General features: G+C 45.2%; 1 protein-coding gene across 1 annotated transcript; it reads right to left on the bottom strand.

Annotated features, from left to right (window-relative positions):
- Nucleotides 1-9,284: 9,284 nt before the first annotated feature.
- PDCD5 (programmed cell death 5) lies at nt 9,285-14,119 on the bottom strand. Its single transcript, XM_005152196.3, has 6 exons — nt 13,967-14,119; nt 12,954-12,994; nt 11,560-11,621; nt 11,030-11,121; nt 10,004-10,075; nt 9,285-9,462 (listed from the first exon to the last, which is right to left on the bottom strand). The coding sequence occupies exons 1-6, from the start codon at nt 14,030-14,032 to the stop codon at nt 9,415-9,417; spliced, it is 381 nt and encodes a 126-aa protein (XP_005152253.1). The 5' UTR covers nt 14,033-14,119; the 3' UTR covers nt 9,285-9,414.
- Between the last annotated feature and the right edge of the window lie 1,041 nt (nt 14,120-15,160).

The following is a 15,160-nucleotide window of genomic DNA, read 5'->3' as shown; positions in this document are numbered from 1 at the left end:
TCTTTTTAATACTGCTGGTACTGTGCTACAGTGTAAGCATAGAATATACTGCTGTAACTACAGTTAGCACAGAAACAGCAGGTACAGTATCAGGTCTTTTTTTTTTTTTAAATCCTTAATAATAAGCATAGTGTGGCTGAATACCTTTGAGAACAAGTTTTAAGGCAGCTTATTAGGCACCTTTGGAAAGAGTTAAGAGAAAATTATCAGAGGCTGTGAACTCTGAATTTGGTTATTTGCTTTTTTTTTCTGTTAAAACCAAATTTTGAATACAACAGGTATTCAAGCAAACAACTTGTTCCACACTGCTAATATTTTAAGTGCATTCTGTTGTATTCTGTGCAAATGATGACCCAGATGCAACACTCCCAAGTTTCAGCCTTGATATGAATGATTGTAATTATTGGTTGATTTACTTGGGGGGGGGGGAGGAATTGGCCAAGTATTAATACAACACTTCCTTTGAAAAACCTTCCCCACAAATGAAGTATTAAATGTGCAAGAAAAGAAAATAGTAGCTTACTAAGGCAATGTAGTGCAGACCTGGTGAATATTTGCTATCATATTTTTATACAAAATTTGTATTTTAAGACATCTAACAGGAGAACATTTTTTTCTTTAGTTTCATAGAAAAAGTAGAAATTAGAATTAACCTGAGTTTTCCATTTTGCTACGGAATCAGAACAGTTGTCATTGTGAACCTGAGGCTACTTAAGTGACCAAAGCCATACTTCAGGTTTATTCAGTCTAGGATAAAGCTTATTTCCTAGAACTCTGGATTTATAGAGTATGTACTAAAAAAATCCCGCTTAAATGCTAGACAGTACCACTCTAATCTAAATGATGGAAAGATAATGACTGACAAATTATTTAGGTAAGTGAAATAGTTTGCAAGTTTCCTTTGATGTGCTTAATCAAGCTTGTAATTAAAAAATAATAATCAAGATATGATGATCAAGGGCTAAACAGGAATAGGATTTGAAGGGAATATCCCTGGAAGCTGCGCCTGTCTAGCCATGTGCAGTGAAAATACACACCTATCAACTTCATGACACTTGGGATTTGTCTGCAAAGCATGTTACCTACCGCACAGTCCAGTTTAATCTCAAAGGTTGCAAATTAAAATAAATCCACATTGTTATGTCACATTTTAACAACTGAGTCTCCAGAGCAGCAAGGCCATAAAGCTCATGTAGAGAAGAATTTAAAAAACTCAGGAATGGGAATGTGAAACATGGATGCTAAGGACCTACTTATCTGTACCTTTAATGGGAAAACTCTTAAACCATCTATTGCCACACCATAGCAACTCTTCACACTGATAAAGGGTCATTAGTCTAAAGAAACTTAGGATATACCCACAATGGTACTGAAGGAATCTTAATTACAAACATACACAAGCCATATATATGCCCAGTCTAGTCCATATTAAACAAAAATAACTATTTAAATACTCTTCAACACCATTCACACAAAATGAAACCATGCACTAGTGCTCACTTAAAGCAATTTTATTCTGTTCCTAAAAAACAATGCAGTTGGGATCATACATGTTCCTGTAAATTGGGTCAGCAAAGGGGACTGTGGTGGTAGACTGTTGATCAGCACATTATAGTATTTATCCTAATTACTTCCATAACCATATTCTTGAATAAATGTATAGCACAGGCTCTGTTTCACTTTATGCATGCAGGAGCTGCAGAGAGTTTAGGAAAAGTCTTCTTTTTTCAAAGTAAGAAACACTCCAGCCATTCGATAAAAATGGAGGTAGTTTTAAACATACAGAATATCAAGTGTCTGAACAGTGCTGTGTTACACAGTTAACTTCCTTTTTTGAGACAATTTGATTATTTCATGGGGGAACAATGTCTGCTGGTTACAACTTCATACAGAGTGCCTGAAGTCTTCAGATTCAAGCACTACTGTGATACCTTCACCTCATTTGATTAATTTTCAACAAGAAGTTGAGAGAGAGTGAGATGCTGAATGGGGTACCTCAGGGGATCAGGAAATCTCCTTTATAACACTTCTGTGACTTGGAGCCCAGAGGTAAGTCTTTAAACTCCTAGGAGTGGCTGTTCCAACTTGACACTTGGCTCCTCCCTGTGTTACAGTATATTGTTCTGGTTTAAGCCCAGCCAGTAACTGAGAACTACACAGCCGCTCACTCACTCTCCCCACTCCAGGAGGGATGGGGAAGAGAATCGAAAGAATGCAACTCCCACGGGTTGAGATAAGAACAGGTATAACACAAACCACTGCTGCTACCACCAATAATAAGGGAAATAACAAGGGAAGAGAATACAACTGCTAACCACCCACCGACCAATACCCACCCTGACCCAAGCAGTGATCTAGCCCTTTCAGGTAACTGCCCCCAGTTTTTATACTGGGCATGATGTGTTGTGGTATGGAATACCCCTTTGGTTACTTTGGGTCAGGTGTCCTGTCTCTGCTTCCTCCTGACTTCCCCTCCTCCCTGGCAGAGCATGAGACTCAGAAAGTCTTTGGTCAGAGTAAACATTACTGAGCAACAACTGAAATCATCGGTTTTTATCAGCATTGTTCCCAGGCTGAAAGTCAAAAACACAGCACTGCACCAGCTACTAAGGAAAAGAAAACTGACTGCTACTGCTGAACACAGGACAGTATCCACCCCTTATTCCATACCATTCACATCATGCTCAGATCCCACATTTTTCAATATACCATCACATTTGTCTCATATACATATATATGTAGATATATATAGATATATGTATATACACCCACACCCTCACAGAGAGATATCATTACTTAGTGCATGGACCAATCCCTATAAAGCTGCTGAATTCATCTGGTCCATGATGTCAGGCTACATCTCTTTTAAGTCTTTCAGGCCAGGACAGATGGTGTGCAGTGTTGGATTGTTGCCTGCTGATGACACCACAGAACTTGTCACTGCTGAGCTCGTCTGGTTCCATCAAAGTTCATTCTTTGTTAGGATGATGGTCGGAGGGAAGTCAGGGCCAGTCACTGGTGACCTGAGGACATCTAGTTGGTGGGCTATAAAAGTGCTACATAGCAGGCAGCAGGGTACAATTGAGTTCATTGGCTGTTTTCCTCTAAAATCAAATCCCCTTGAGGTACACATCGGAATTCCCCATCTTCCCGCATTACCCACCAAGCATATTTGGGTCCCTGAGCAAAAGCTCATATTTGGTTCCCTGACCATGAATGGGTTTGCCTTTACCTGACACAGGAATAACCCAGAATGTCTTCCCCAGCAAATTCTTTATGTGCACCACAGAAGCTTTATCCCCTTCTACAGTATGTAAAATTTCTGACTGGGCTGAGCCAGCCTTGTTGGCAGATCCTCTGGTGTTGACCAACCAGATCGCTTTTGGTAAATGTGTATCCCAATGTTTTAAAGACCCACCACCCATTGTTCTCAGGGTAGTTTTTAACAGCCCATTGTACTGTTCAATTTTCCCAGAGGCTGGTGCATGGTAAGGGATGTGATATACCCACTCACTGCCATGCTGTTTGCCCCAGTTCCTGAAATGAGTCCCACTGTCTGACTCAGTTCTCTCTGGGTGCCGTGTCACCACAAAATGTGTTTCACAAGGCCCAGGATAGTGTTCCGGGCAGTGGCGTGGGGCACAGCGTATGTTTCCAGCCATCCAGTGGTTGCTTCCACCATGGTGAGCACATGGCACTTGCCTTGGCAGGTTGGTAGGAGTGTGATATAATCAATCTGCCAGGCCTCCCCATGTTTGTACTTCAGCCATCGTCCTCCATACCAGAGAAGCTTTAACCGCTTGGCTTGCTTAATTGCAGCATGTATCACAGTCATGAAAAACCTGGGTAATAGTGTCCATTGTCAAGTCCACCCCTCAGTCACGAGCCCATCTGTATGTTGCATCTGTCCCCTCATGGCCTGAAGTGTCATGGGCCTACTGGGCTCAAAATAATTCACCCTTATGTTGCCAATCTGAGTCCATCTGAGCCACTTCAATCTTAGCAGCTTTATCCACTTGTTGGTGGTTTTGGTGTTCCTCAGTGGCCTGACACTTGTGTACAGAAGCATCTACATGGTGTACCTTCACCACCAGGTTCTGCTCCCGGGCAGTGGCATCTTGCCACAGTGCAGCAGCCCAGATGGGTTTACCTCTGCGCTGCCAGTTGCTCTGCTTCCATTGCTGCAGCCATCCCCATAAGGCACTTGCCACTATCCATGAGAGATAAAGTACTGGCCACTTTTCTCATTCAGCAATGTCCAAGGCCAGCTGGATGGCTTTCACCTCAGCAAACTGATTCCATTCACCCTTTCCTTCAGCAGTTTCAGCAACTTGTCGTTGAGGACTCCATACAGCTGCCTTCCATCTCCGATGCTTTCCCACAATACGGCAGGACCTGTCAGTAAACAAGACATACTGCTTTTCACTTTCTGACAGTTTACTACATGGTGGGGCCTCTTTAGCATACATCACCTCCTCCTCTGGTGACATTCCAAAATCTTTGTTCTCTGGCCAGTCCGTGATGACTTCTAGAATTCCTGGATGACTGGGATTTCCTGCTTGAGCTTGTTGTGTAATTAGTGCAGCCCACTTACTCCATGTAGCATCGGTTGCATGATGTGTAGAGACCCTGCCTTTGAACATACAGCCCAGCACGGGCAACTGGGGTGCCAGGAGGAGCTGTGCTTCTGTGCCGATCACTTCCGAAGCAGCTCGAACCCCTTCATAGGCTACCAGTATCTCTTTCTCCGTTGGGGTATAGCTGGCCTCAGATCCGCTCTGTCCCTGACTCCAAGAGCTGAGGGGTGTACCTCAGGTCTCCCCTGGAGCTTTTTGCCAGAGGCTCCAGTTGGGACCATTCTACCCGGCTGTGGTGTAGAGCACGTTTGTCACATCTGGCCAGGTCCAGACTGGTCCAAGGGTTACTTCATGAACTGTCTCTTGTTTAAGTTGCTCGAAGGCTTGTTGTTGCTCAGGGCCCCATTTAAAATCATTCTTCTTCTGGTTCACATGATAGAGAGGGCTTACAATCAAACTGTAATTTGGGATGTGCATTCTCCAGAACCCCACAGCACCCAAGAAAGCTCGTGTTTCTTTCCTATTAGTTGGTGCAGACATTGCTGTTACCTTGTTGATCACATCTGTGGGGATCTGGCAACGTCCGTCTTGCCATTTTATTCCCAAAAATTGAATCTCCCGTGCATGTCCTCTGACCTTACTGGGTTTTATGGCAAAACCGGCTTTCAGCAGGATTTGGATTATTTTCCTCCCTTTCTCAAAGACTTCTTCAGCTGTGTCACCCCACACAATAATGTCATCAATGTACTGCAGGTGTTCTGGAGCTTGCCCCTATACCAGTGCAGTCTGGATCAGTCCACTGGCAGATGGTACCGTGGCAGATGGTACTGGACACCCCTCCAAGTAAAAGCGAACTGTGGTCTGCACTCTGCTGCCAAAGGGATTGAGAAAAATGCATTAGCAATTATCAGTCATGGCATACCACTTGGCTGCCTTTGACTCCAGTTCACACTGAAGTTCTAGCATGTCCGGTACAGCAACACTCAGTGGTGGTGTCACTTCATTCAGGCCATGATAGTCTACTGTTAAGTCTCCACTCTCCGTTAGACTTTTGCAGTGGCCATATGGGATTATTAAAGCGTGAGTGGGTCCTGCTGATCATTCTTTGGCTCTCCAGTTTATGGATCAGCTCATGGATGGGAATCAGGGAGTCTTGGTTAGTACAATATTGCTGCTGGTGCACTGTTGTGGTTGCGACTGGCACTCGCTGTTCTTCGACCTTCAGCAACCCCACAACAGAAAGATCCTCTGAGAGATCAGGCAAGGTGGACAGCTGCTCAATTTCCTCTGTTTCCAAAGCAACAATACCAAAAGCCCATCAGTACCCTTTTGGGTCTTTGAAGTACCCTCTCCTGAGGCAGTCTATGCTGAGGACGCATGGAGCCTCTCGACCAGGCACGATGGGGTGCTTTTGCCACTTCCAGTCAGACTGATTTCAGCCTCCAGTATGGTCAACCCTTGGGATTCTCCTGTCACTCCAGAAATACAGATGGGTTCCACCCCTTGACAGCTTGATGGCATCAGGGTACACTGTGCACTGGTATCTACCAGAGCCTTATACTTCTGCGGGACTGATGTGCCAGGCCATCTGATCCGCAGTCCAGTAAATTCAATTGTCCCTACCTCCACCTGTCTGGTGGCAGAGCCCCTCTAATAGTGATCACAACATTTGTTCACTTTCGTCTTGTTGACAGGGATTAGTCTTCTTTATCACAGGAGCTGGAGTAAAATCAGCTCTTCCACTCCATTTGGGAACCTAATCACCAGAGACTGAAGCTGCAGCTTTCATGGGATGATCATCCTTTACCTTTGTTCTCCTCTTCAATTCACACACCCATTCCTCCAAAGCTGAGTTAGGCTTTTCATCCCACTTTCTCATGTCTTCCCCATGATCCCACAGGTAAAACCATAGGGTGGCCCATGGCATGTACCTCCTATATCTTCTCTCTTGAGCAGCAGGATGCCTTTTGTTACTAGCTGAGACTTGGGCTGGTACATGTGAGGAGCTGGATAGATCAGATTGTCTCTCAATTGTTTGAACTCTTGCGACAGTTTTTCCACAGCTGAAATGATGGAAGGTGTGAGATTGTCTTCGAACTCTGAGTTGACGAATCATTTCATCTAGTGTTGGTGATGCTACACCATGCCAGGTTATTGATGCCAATGAATGGGCACATGGTGATGGTGTACGCTGTGTATATTTTCACCACATGGGTCGTGTACATTCAACTTCATCTGAATCTATGGATGCGTTCCCAGCATCCGGCCTATCAGAGCCTGGCTGCCTTTCTCTAGCGTGGTCCAGTTGGCCAAACGACTCATACCATCGTTCTTGTATGGAAACCTTTCTTTCACAGCTGCCAAGAGCCGCCTCCAAAGGTTGAGGGACCATTTCTCTTTTGCAATTGCTTTGTCAATTTCTCCTTCCCTAGCAGATGATTCCAGCTGTTTAGCTTCCCTACCTTCTAGTTTGTGACCATCAGCCCCATTGTCCCAGCATCAGAGCAACCAGGTGATGATGTGCTCCTCTGGAGGATGGGTAAAATCTTTTTGCATATTCCGTAGCTTGGTTGAGGTCCAGGGTCGAGAAGTCACCTCTTCCTCTGACTCACGTAATAATAGCTGTTGTTCAGATGCTGTCCTGTGTGGTAAGTGCATTGGCTCTTTATCTTTCTTCACTGTACAGGTTGTTTTTTGTGCCTCTTGTTTGCTTTTCCCCTTGCAAAGTTCCCCTTCCCCCCGGGGAACCGATATTATCACAAACTGCTCCTTTGGTTTAGCTGCAGTGATTACCACTGTGGTTGGAGTGACTGCAGTATCTGTTGTCTGGGTTTGTGCAGCCACTGTGCTTGGGGGCTGAGTAGCACCAGCAGCTGTGCTGTCTGTTGCTGTCGGGGTTTGAGTAGCTGCTAACTGGTTGGTGTAGTTGCTGTGCTTGGAGTAGCTGCATTGTCTGTTGTAGTCAAGAGTCTGAGTAGCTGCTGTATTTGTCACTGGGGTTGGTTTAGTTGCTGTACTTGGAGATGGAGTAGCTGCATTGTCTGCTGCTTTGCCAGCAGATCCAGAGACATCTTCTTCCCATTGAGGGTGCTGGACAGTGTTGAACAGGGCTCTGTAAGCGCAGGCCAAGCCCCAGCATGTTGCTATGATTTGTCCCTCTCTGGTATGACTGGGATGACAACACACCTCATTTAAGTGTTTTACTAATTTTTCTGGATTTTGCACTTGTTCAGTGGGGAAGTTCCAAAGCACTGGAGGGGCCCACTGGCCTAGGTACTTGCCCATACCATCCCCCACACCCTGCCACTCATGGCTATCCAGCCTCGGGGAAAATCTCTTGGTCCTCGATCATCACCTAATCCTAGACAAGACCCAAACCCAACTCTGCTTAACTTTTGAGATCAGACAAAATGGTAGTGGGAAAACACACTCTATAAGTGTGCCAACACAGTGATCTCCATCACAATCAGCAGGCAGGTCTCAAGGGTACCCAAAGGCCTTCAAAACCTTCAGAATTCTCAAATGATGCTGTAAACGATCTGGTGGGGGGGACCGGGAATGTAAGGGAATGTCTCCTTCATAGGCTGACCACCTGAGGAGGAAAACCTCGGATGTGCAATTGCTAAACACTTCCCTTACATACCTCCCAAAGTACAGAGGTGATGACCACACTGGGAACGCAAGCCAGCCCATGTTTCATGATCAATAGTTCTATTGTATTACAAGTCATTACCATAAAGTACAGCAAAACAGGAACCTTAGCTCAGGCCCCCCTGCCGATACACACTAAAACAGCAAATACCGGCTGTAAGTAAGGTACAACATGCTGAAACTGTGAGATCAAGAGCAACAACTTTGAGAGCCAATAAACCAACATTGTGATGAGTGACTATTAATCTGAAACAATGAATGCTTATCACAAATAGATTAGACATTCTCTGGTCAGATCTGTCATTATCTCAACCTTTCGTGCCCCAGGTTGGACGCCACAAAGAAGTGTTGTGGTTTAAGCCCAGCTGGTAACTCAGAACCATGCACCCACTTGCTCACTCCCCCTCCTTCTTCCTCTCCCCACCCCCAGAGGGATGGGAAGGAGAATCGAAAGAATGCAACTCCCATGGGTTGAGATAAGAACAGTCCAGTAAGTAAGGTATAACAAAACCACTACTGCTACCACCAACAGTATATAATGACAAGGGAAATAACAAGGGAAGAGAATACAACCGCTCACCACCTGCTGACCAATACCCAGCCCAACCGAGCAGTGATGTAACCCTTCTGGGTAACTGCCCCCAGTTTATATAGTGGGGATGATGTGCTGTGGTATGGAATACCCCTGTGGCTAGTTTGGGTCAGGCTAGTTTGGTGGCATGAGACTCAGAAAGTCCTTGGTCAAAGTAATTGTTACTTAGGAACAACTAAAAACATTGGTGCTATCAGTGCTGTTCCCAGGCTGAAAGTCATAAACACAGCACTGCACCAGCTACTAAGAATGAGAAAAATTACTACTACTGCTGAACCTAGGACATATCTCAAATTGCAGCAAGTTAAGCGTGTGCTGTTGCTGGAAGCATAGCTTACACAATGAGTACAGAGCAACAAACTGTTCATGCTAATGAAGCAATGGGGAACCCCACACTGCTCAGGCCTCTTACACTACAAAAGAAATATGTTATAGTATCCCCTTCTTAGACTTAAAAAGACAAGTTCATTTGTTGGCCTTTTTAATTAAAAACAAAACAAAAGCGTAAACATTTTCAGATCCTGCATTCTGCCTGACAAAAGCATGTTGCCTTTTCCTAGGCGTTTTTTTTTGGCAGACAGTCCTACAGTAGTATCAGTAGTCATCCTCTTCATCGGAGTCCAATACTTTCCTTCTGTTGAACTAAAATGAAATACACCATGTGAAAATAGAAGGGTCACAGTAAATCCAACACACAACAAGCCTCTCAACTTCCATACATTGAAAACATTACATGGGAGCAGGGCATTCACCCCATTACCCACCAAGTCCCTGCCTTGTGTAAGACTGCAGGACAGACACAACAGAACACTGACAGCCCAGTGCCAATGTCTGCAAATCTTACTATAGGTAAGGACTGATGGGACTGAATTTCAGAACTGACCAGTGTAGGTAAGAGAGGTAGTAAATACAAAGTGAAGTTCACAGAATCCCAGACCGGTTTGGGTTGGAAGGGACCTTAAAGCTCATCCAGTTCCAAACCCCTGCCATGGGCAGGGACACCTGCCACTACAGCAGGTTGCTCCAAGCCCTGTCCAACCTGGCCTTGAACACTGCCAGGGATGGGTCAGCCACAGCCTTTCAGGCCAGGGCCTCAGCACCCTCACAGGGAAGAAATGGTCCAATACCTGCAATTTTTCTACCCTATAACAAGTCAAAATTACATACAGGAAGCTAAGCTTACCTTTACTGTTGTTTTCTTTTCTGTTTGCTGACTCACTTTTTCAAGTATTTCTATCAAACCTTGTTCCGATACCTAGAAAAGCAGAAGAAAAGCCATATAAACACATTCTGAGAGATGCTGTATCAAACAACTGAATCACATTTCCCCTTCTGTTCTGCTGACAGGCAGGGTATACCACAAAATGAGTGTACACTAGCTCTATAATATGCACAGTTTATTAAACAGCACACTAAAGTGAGTAAGCACACTAAAGCAAACAAGCACACTAATGTGAATAATGTATCTCTGTAAGTACAATGAAGCAAATCAGAGATTTATATATAAAGTACAGAGGAAAACTAGTAGTGCATCAAGTCATTACTGCATAGAGAGAATAGAGATTAGAAGAAATACATGGCCAATCACCACTGAATCACCACCCAGGTCCACACTTCAAGCTGGGAAGCCCCGTTGCAGCCAATGGCCAGGAGTCTCAGGTAATTGGGAAAATTCCTATGCAGTGTGTCCACCCATAGGTGAGGCTCCAGATTCAGCTTCAACAGGGTCTTGCCTTTATACCCTTAGAAAACCAACCAGCTTTATGCCAGATCTCTAATTGTTTACTTGTGAAGCCATGCAGGCTCTCATGATCTCACTGCTGTCCACACTCAGAGTGTAGGCTGGGTGCCACAGTGCAGCCAAGTATGAAGGTCACAGAACAGCTGCACACCTATGTTTTCCTGCCTCTTTCTGACAAACAGTCATGATGAACATAAACATGTACACTCTACTGAATACACTTTGACAAAAACATACTTTGGTATGTTGCTCAGTCATAAGAGAGAATTAAATCCTAGCTAGGCTCCCATCTGTTACACTTTCTTATAAAACGAATTACATAATACTACTTAGAAGCTCTCAGTTGTCTTTTTCAGTTATTTAATTTACAGATACTAAAACCATCTTCCCCCCCCCCCTTTTTTTTTAAGAGTGAATTGGATTTGCTAACAAATATATGCAAGAAAGAATTAGAAAAATATAACTCACCTTTCCAGGTAACTGTCCAAATCTTGCCATCTGTATAAGGTAATTCTCCACTGCTTTTGCTTTGTCTGGTTTCACAAGTGCTAGATTACTTACTACAAGAGAAACAGGTTCCATTTGGTTTAAATCATACTCAAATACCTTCATTAGGAACTAAAAAGTGACAAATATCCCTATGCAACTGTCTTTATCATGCCAGCATCATAAAATAAATTCAGAAAGGCATTTTCATTTATGTAAAATATAGAAAGAGACAAGACTGTTTTATTTCTTACTTTTAAATATTTGATCCTAACTAATCTAATTTTGATTCTTACTACAATTCCTACTATTAATTAAAAATCCCCCATCATTTAGATGTCAGTTAACCCCTCCCCTCCAATTGTTGCCATCAAACTAAAAAGCTGTAATGGTTTTACCTTCTCATCAGCACCAGTGTTTTTCTGCTCTTCAAGCACATACATGCTTGATCTGAGCAGCACTGGAGCACACTAGGTGGGAGTTTTTAATTAGAAAGTTACTTGCATACTTACATCTTGCACGAGCTGCTTGATCAAGAACTTGAGCTAAAATAGTGTTTCTTATCTCTGCTTCCCTGTAATGAAAAACCAACCACACATTAGAAGTGCGATTTGAAATACCTAAAATAATGTACACAAACCAGCTAACTACAGAAGACTTTCAATTCATGTCAGTGACTTCTTGAGGTCCCTTCAAACCTCACATCTACCCAATTCCTTTTGTAGCACTTTTGGTCGTGAGTAGCTCTGTGTATGTTGACAAGTTACACAGCTGACCACACCTTCCAAGAAATCAATGTGGATTTATTACTACTCACACCTTCCTCCTGTTTATTACTACATCTCGGAGACAAAAGCCATGCTACCCACTTGTAAATACTCTGCATTCAGAAATCTGAATTCCATGCAGAATTCAAAGGCAGCGTATAGTACAGCAAGTGTTAAGGAACAGTCCATGCAACTGCAAGACAGAACCAAACCTCCTTATTTAGGTAGAATTTTTCAACAAGTCTTCATATGCTTACAGTTATTAAATATTTGCAAAACTGGAATTTTAGTTTACGCATTTCAGTTGCTACAAACTTTGACTGTGTGCGAAGTTGAGCTCTTTAAACACGTACCTTCTACTCTCCACTTAGTAAAGGTTCTGCACTGCTTCTGCACTAAGTTCTGACATGAAGCTTTTTGTTTCACATTTTTAATTCACCAGACGTCCCAGAAAATCAAATCAACTAGGAAAGCATGCCCCCATTGCACTAACAGGACCAAACCCAAACTCATCACTCAGACAAACACTGGTTTGGGAAGAGTTCTGCAAGTCTTCAAGGTTTTTTTTATGATCAGCTCTTACCAACCCTGAAAAGCCAAGGTTTCCCATTTCCAGAAGCAGATGACTGTGGGAGTGACAATGCTTCCCCCAAACATCCCGTTATATCACTAGGGATCATGAGGTCCATAGAACCACAGACTTGTTTGGGTTGAAAGACAGCTTAAACCTCATCAAGTTCCAACCTTCTGTCATGGGTAGAGACACCTTCCAATAGACCAAGCTGTTCAAAGCACTTAAAAGGTTACTGCACTCAGCTGAGGTCCAAAGTGAAACCGAGCTGCCAGTGCTGTTTTCCTCCTTTTGCCCCCACCCCAGCTAGGATTCAGACTGCCCTGCAGCTCTGTGCTAAATCATCCTGTATAGACATGGCCTGGGGGCCACACTAACATTGATCAGATTTTAGCTGGATTAAATCTTCTGACATCTTTCAACTATTCTTTTTTGGTGACTTTTCCAACCACAAAAAAAAACCCCAAAATCAGGTATTCCAAAGAAGTGAAAATAAAAAAATATATAAATGCAAAAGGTTCCAAAACAACTCAGTGTGAGACCAAAAGTCAATAGTTCTCATTTATACCTCTGTTTTGCTTCCTGCTGCGATGAATCACCAGAAGGATCCTGAAGAATGAGATCACAATAAATATGACCATCAACCCATCCAAACCATTCAATATTCCAGCAAAGTCAATGTAAGCTAAACCCGCCTAACCACGGATGACATCCTGATAGTAAGAATCTGCTGCCCTGGCAAATAAATGCGCCACCCCATGCTTTCCTCACACAGCAGCAATGCAAACTTGCATTATGATTTGTGCTACTGGATTCATCCACAAACTTCTGTCGGTTCGTACATACTGAAAGGCCTTCCTGTTGGGTTGAAGGTAATAAACTTTCCCAAAGCCCGAACGCAGACAAAGGCATTTAAACCCCATTAAAGCAAGCTGAGGAGAAATTAAATTCAACGCAATGCTTTGTATTTATCAATGAAGAAGAAAGCACAACCCTAGCATGGCAGTTTGGGACTAATGCAGCCGAGCTGACTATTTAGAAGCAAATTAAAAAAAAAAAGAGGAAAAAAGATGAACTCTGTGTTGAATCTGCACCTCAAATTTCAGAAGTACCATTACAAAGCGTGGCAGCTGAACAGGAAATCATACAGTGAGAAGAAACGGGGCTGATCATAGCTGACATTTCAGCTCTAAAAACAGACTGGAACGCCCGGCGATGGTGACTCAGAACGAGCGGCGGTGGGGATCGGCCGGCGGAGGGAAAGCTCATGGGCCGAGCCCCGCACGGCGGCAGCACGGGCACCAGGGGCAGGCCCGGGGCCGGTGACTGCTCGCTCGGGACGTCCACAGCCAAAGCATCGGGCACGGCCGGGCCGCTCTCCGCTGCCCCCCGGTCTCATGCTGAAGCCTTTACTCGCGGCGGGGCCCTTCCCCGCCCGCCTCCCCCCCCACACGCCCGGAGAAGGCTCGGACGGGAGGACCAGGCCGTGCCGCACCTGGCGAGCTCCTGTCCGCCCCGGCCCGGCGGCAAGGAGAAGGGGGCACTGCCGGGACAGCGGCAGAGCGGGCGCCTCGTCCTTACCCCGTGCTTGGCCTGCAGCTCAGCCATCCGCTGCTGCCGGAGCGCCTCCAACTCCTCGTCCGCCATGGCTCAGCGACGGACACCGCACCAGAACACACCGCGCGGGCGCCGCCTCAGGCGCTACGAATCAACCGTCGAGAGCTCTGGCAAGGGGCTGGGCGAGGTGCAGGGATTTTTCTCTTGGCGCCGCCGACGCCGGCCCGGTGTCGTGGGGCGGGTTTGGGTCCGTTAATGGTCTTCACCGCCGTGGCTTGGAGCCATTATCATAGCCCCCAGCCTTCAGTCGGCAGCGGTTGGCCTGCGTGTGCCCTGTAAGTTCTCTGTTTTCCTCAGAAACACCCCGACCAACAAGGGACACACACAGGGTTTGGTCAGCCTTCCCGCCAGTGCAACACTGACTAACGTTCCTGCTGCTCCGCTCCGCTGTGACTCCTCAAGAAATAACTCCCTGTGCCGTGACCACTGCTTCCGACTGCAATGCACATTGGCAACTGGGACTAAAAGAAGTGTGAAATGATGTGGCTTCTGCCCTCGGCTGCCAGGTCTGGCCCCGACTCTGAATCTGACAACAGATACTGGCCTTGAATGGACTGGTACAAAGTAACAAAAGCACAGACTGGGTTGGGTTGAAAGGGACCTTAAAGCTCATCCAGTACCAACCCCCTGCCATGAGAAGGGACACCTTCCACTAGACCAGATTGCTCTAAGCCCTGTCCAACCTGGCCTTGAACACTGCCAGGGATGGGGCAGCCACAGCTTCTCTGGGCAACCTGTGCCAGCGCCTCAGCACCCTCACAGGGAAGTCACTCTAATGTCAATTCAAAGAGACTGTAGCAAACACACTAATTTCATACCTTTGGTCATGTTACATGAGCAACTTTACATCTCAAATTTCAGCTTTTAATGTTGGTCAGTGTCATGGTTTAAGCCCAGCTGGTAGCTCAGAACCACACAGCTGCTCACTCACTCCCTGCTTTTTTTTTTTCTCCCCCCACTCTCAAAAGTATGGGGAGGAGAATGGAAAGAATCTAACTGCCACAGTGCAGCAGCCCAGATGGGTTTACCTCTGCGTTGTCAGTTTCTCTGCTTCCATTGCTGCAGCCACCCCGACAGGGCATTTGCCACCATCCATGAGGCAGTATGGAGATAGAGTACTGGCCACTTTTCTCATTCAGCAATGTCCAGGGCCAGCTG

The sequence above is a fragment of the Melopsittacus undulatus genome, chromosome Z, assembly GCF_012275295.1.
Source record: "Melopsittacus undulatus isolate bMelUnd1 chromosome Z, bMelUnd1.mat.Z, whole genome shotgun sequence".
NCBI classification, from domain to species: Eukaryota; Metazoa; Chordata; class Aves; order Psittaciformes; family Psittaculidae; genus Melopsittacus; species Melopsittacus undulatus.
Note: the sequence above shows the minus strand (reverse complement) of the source record. Positions and strands in the feature narration are given on the sequence as shown.

What these genes read in the sequence shown, in the direction of transcription:
- PDCD5 (XM_005152196.3), bottom strand. Translation starts at nt 14,032, where the DNA reads ATGGCGGACGAGGAGTTGGAGGCGCTCCGGCAGCAGCGGATGGCTGAG. An exon ending in AGCTGCAGGCCAAGCACGGG is followed by an intron (nt 12,995 to 13,966) that starts GTAAGGACGAGG and finishes CTCATTCTTCAG; the next exon opens with GATCCTTCTGGTGATTCATC. An exon ending in AAAAGAAAACAACAGTAAAG is followed by an intron (nt 9,463 to 10,003) that starts GTAAGCTTAGCT and finishes ATTTCATTTTAG; the next exon opens with TTCAACAGAAGGAAAGTATT.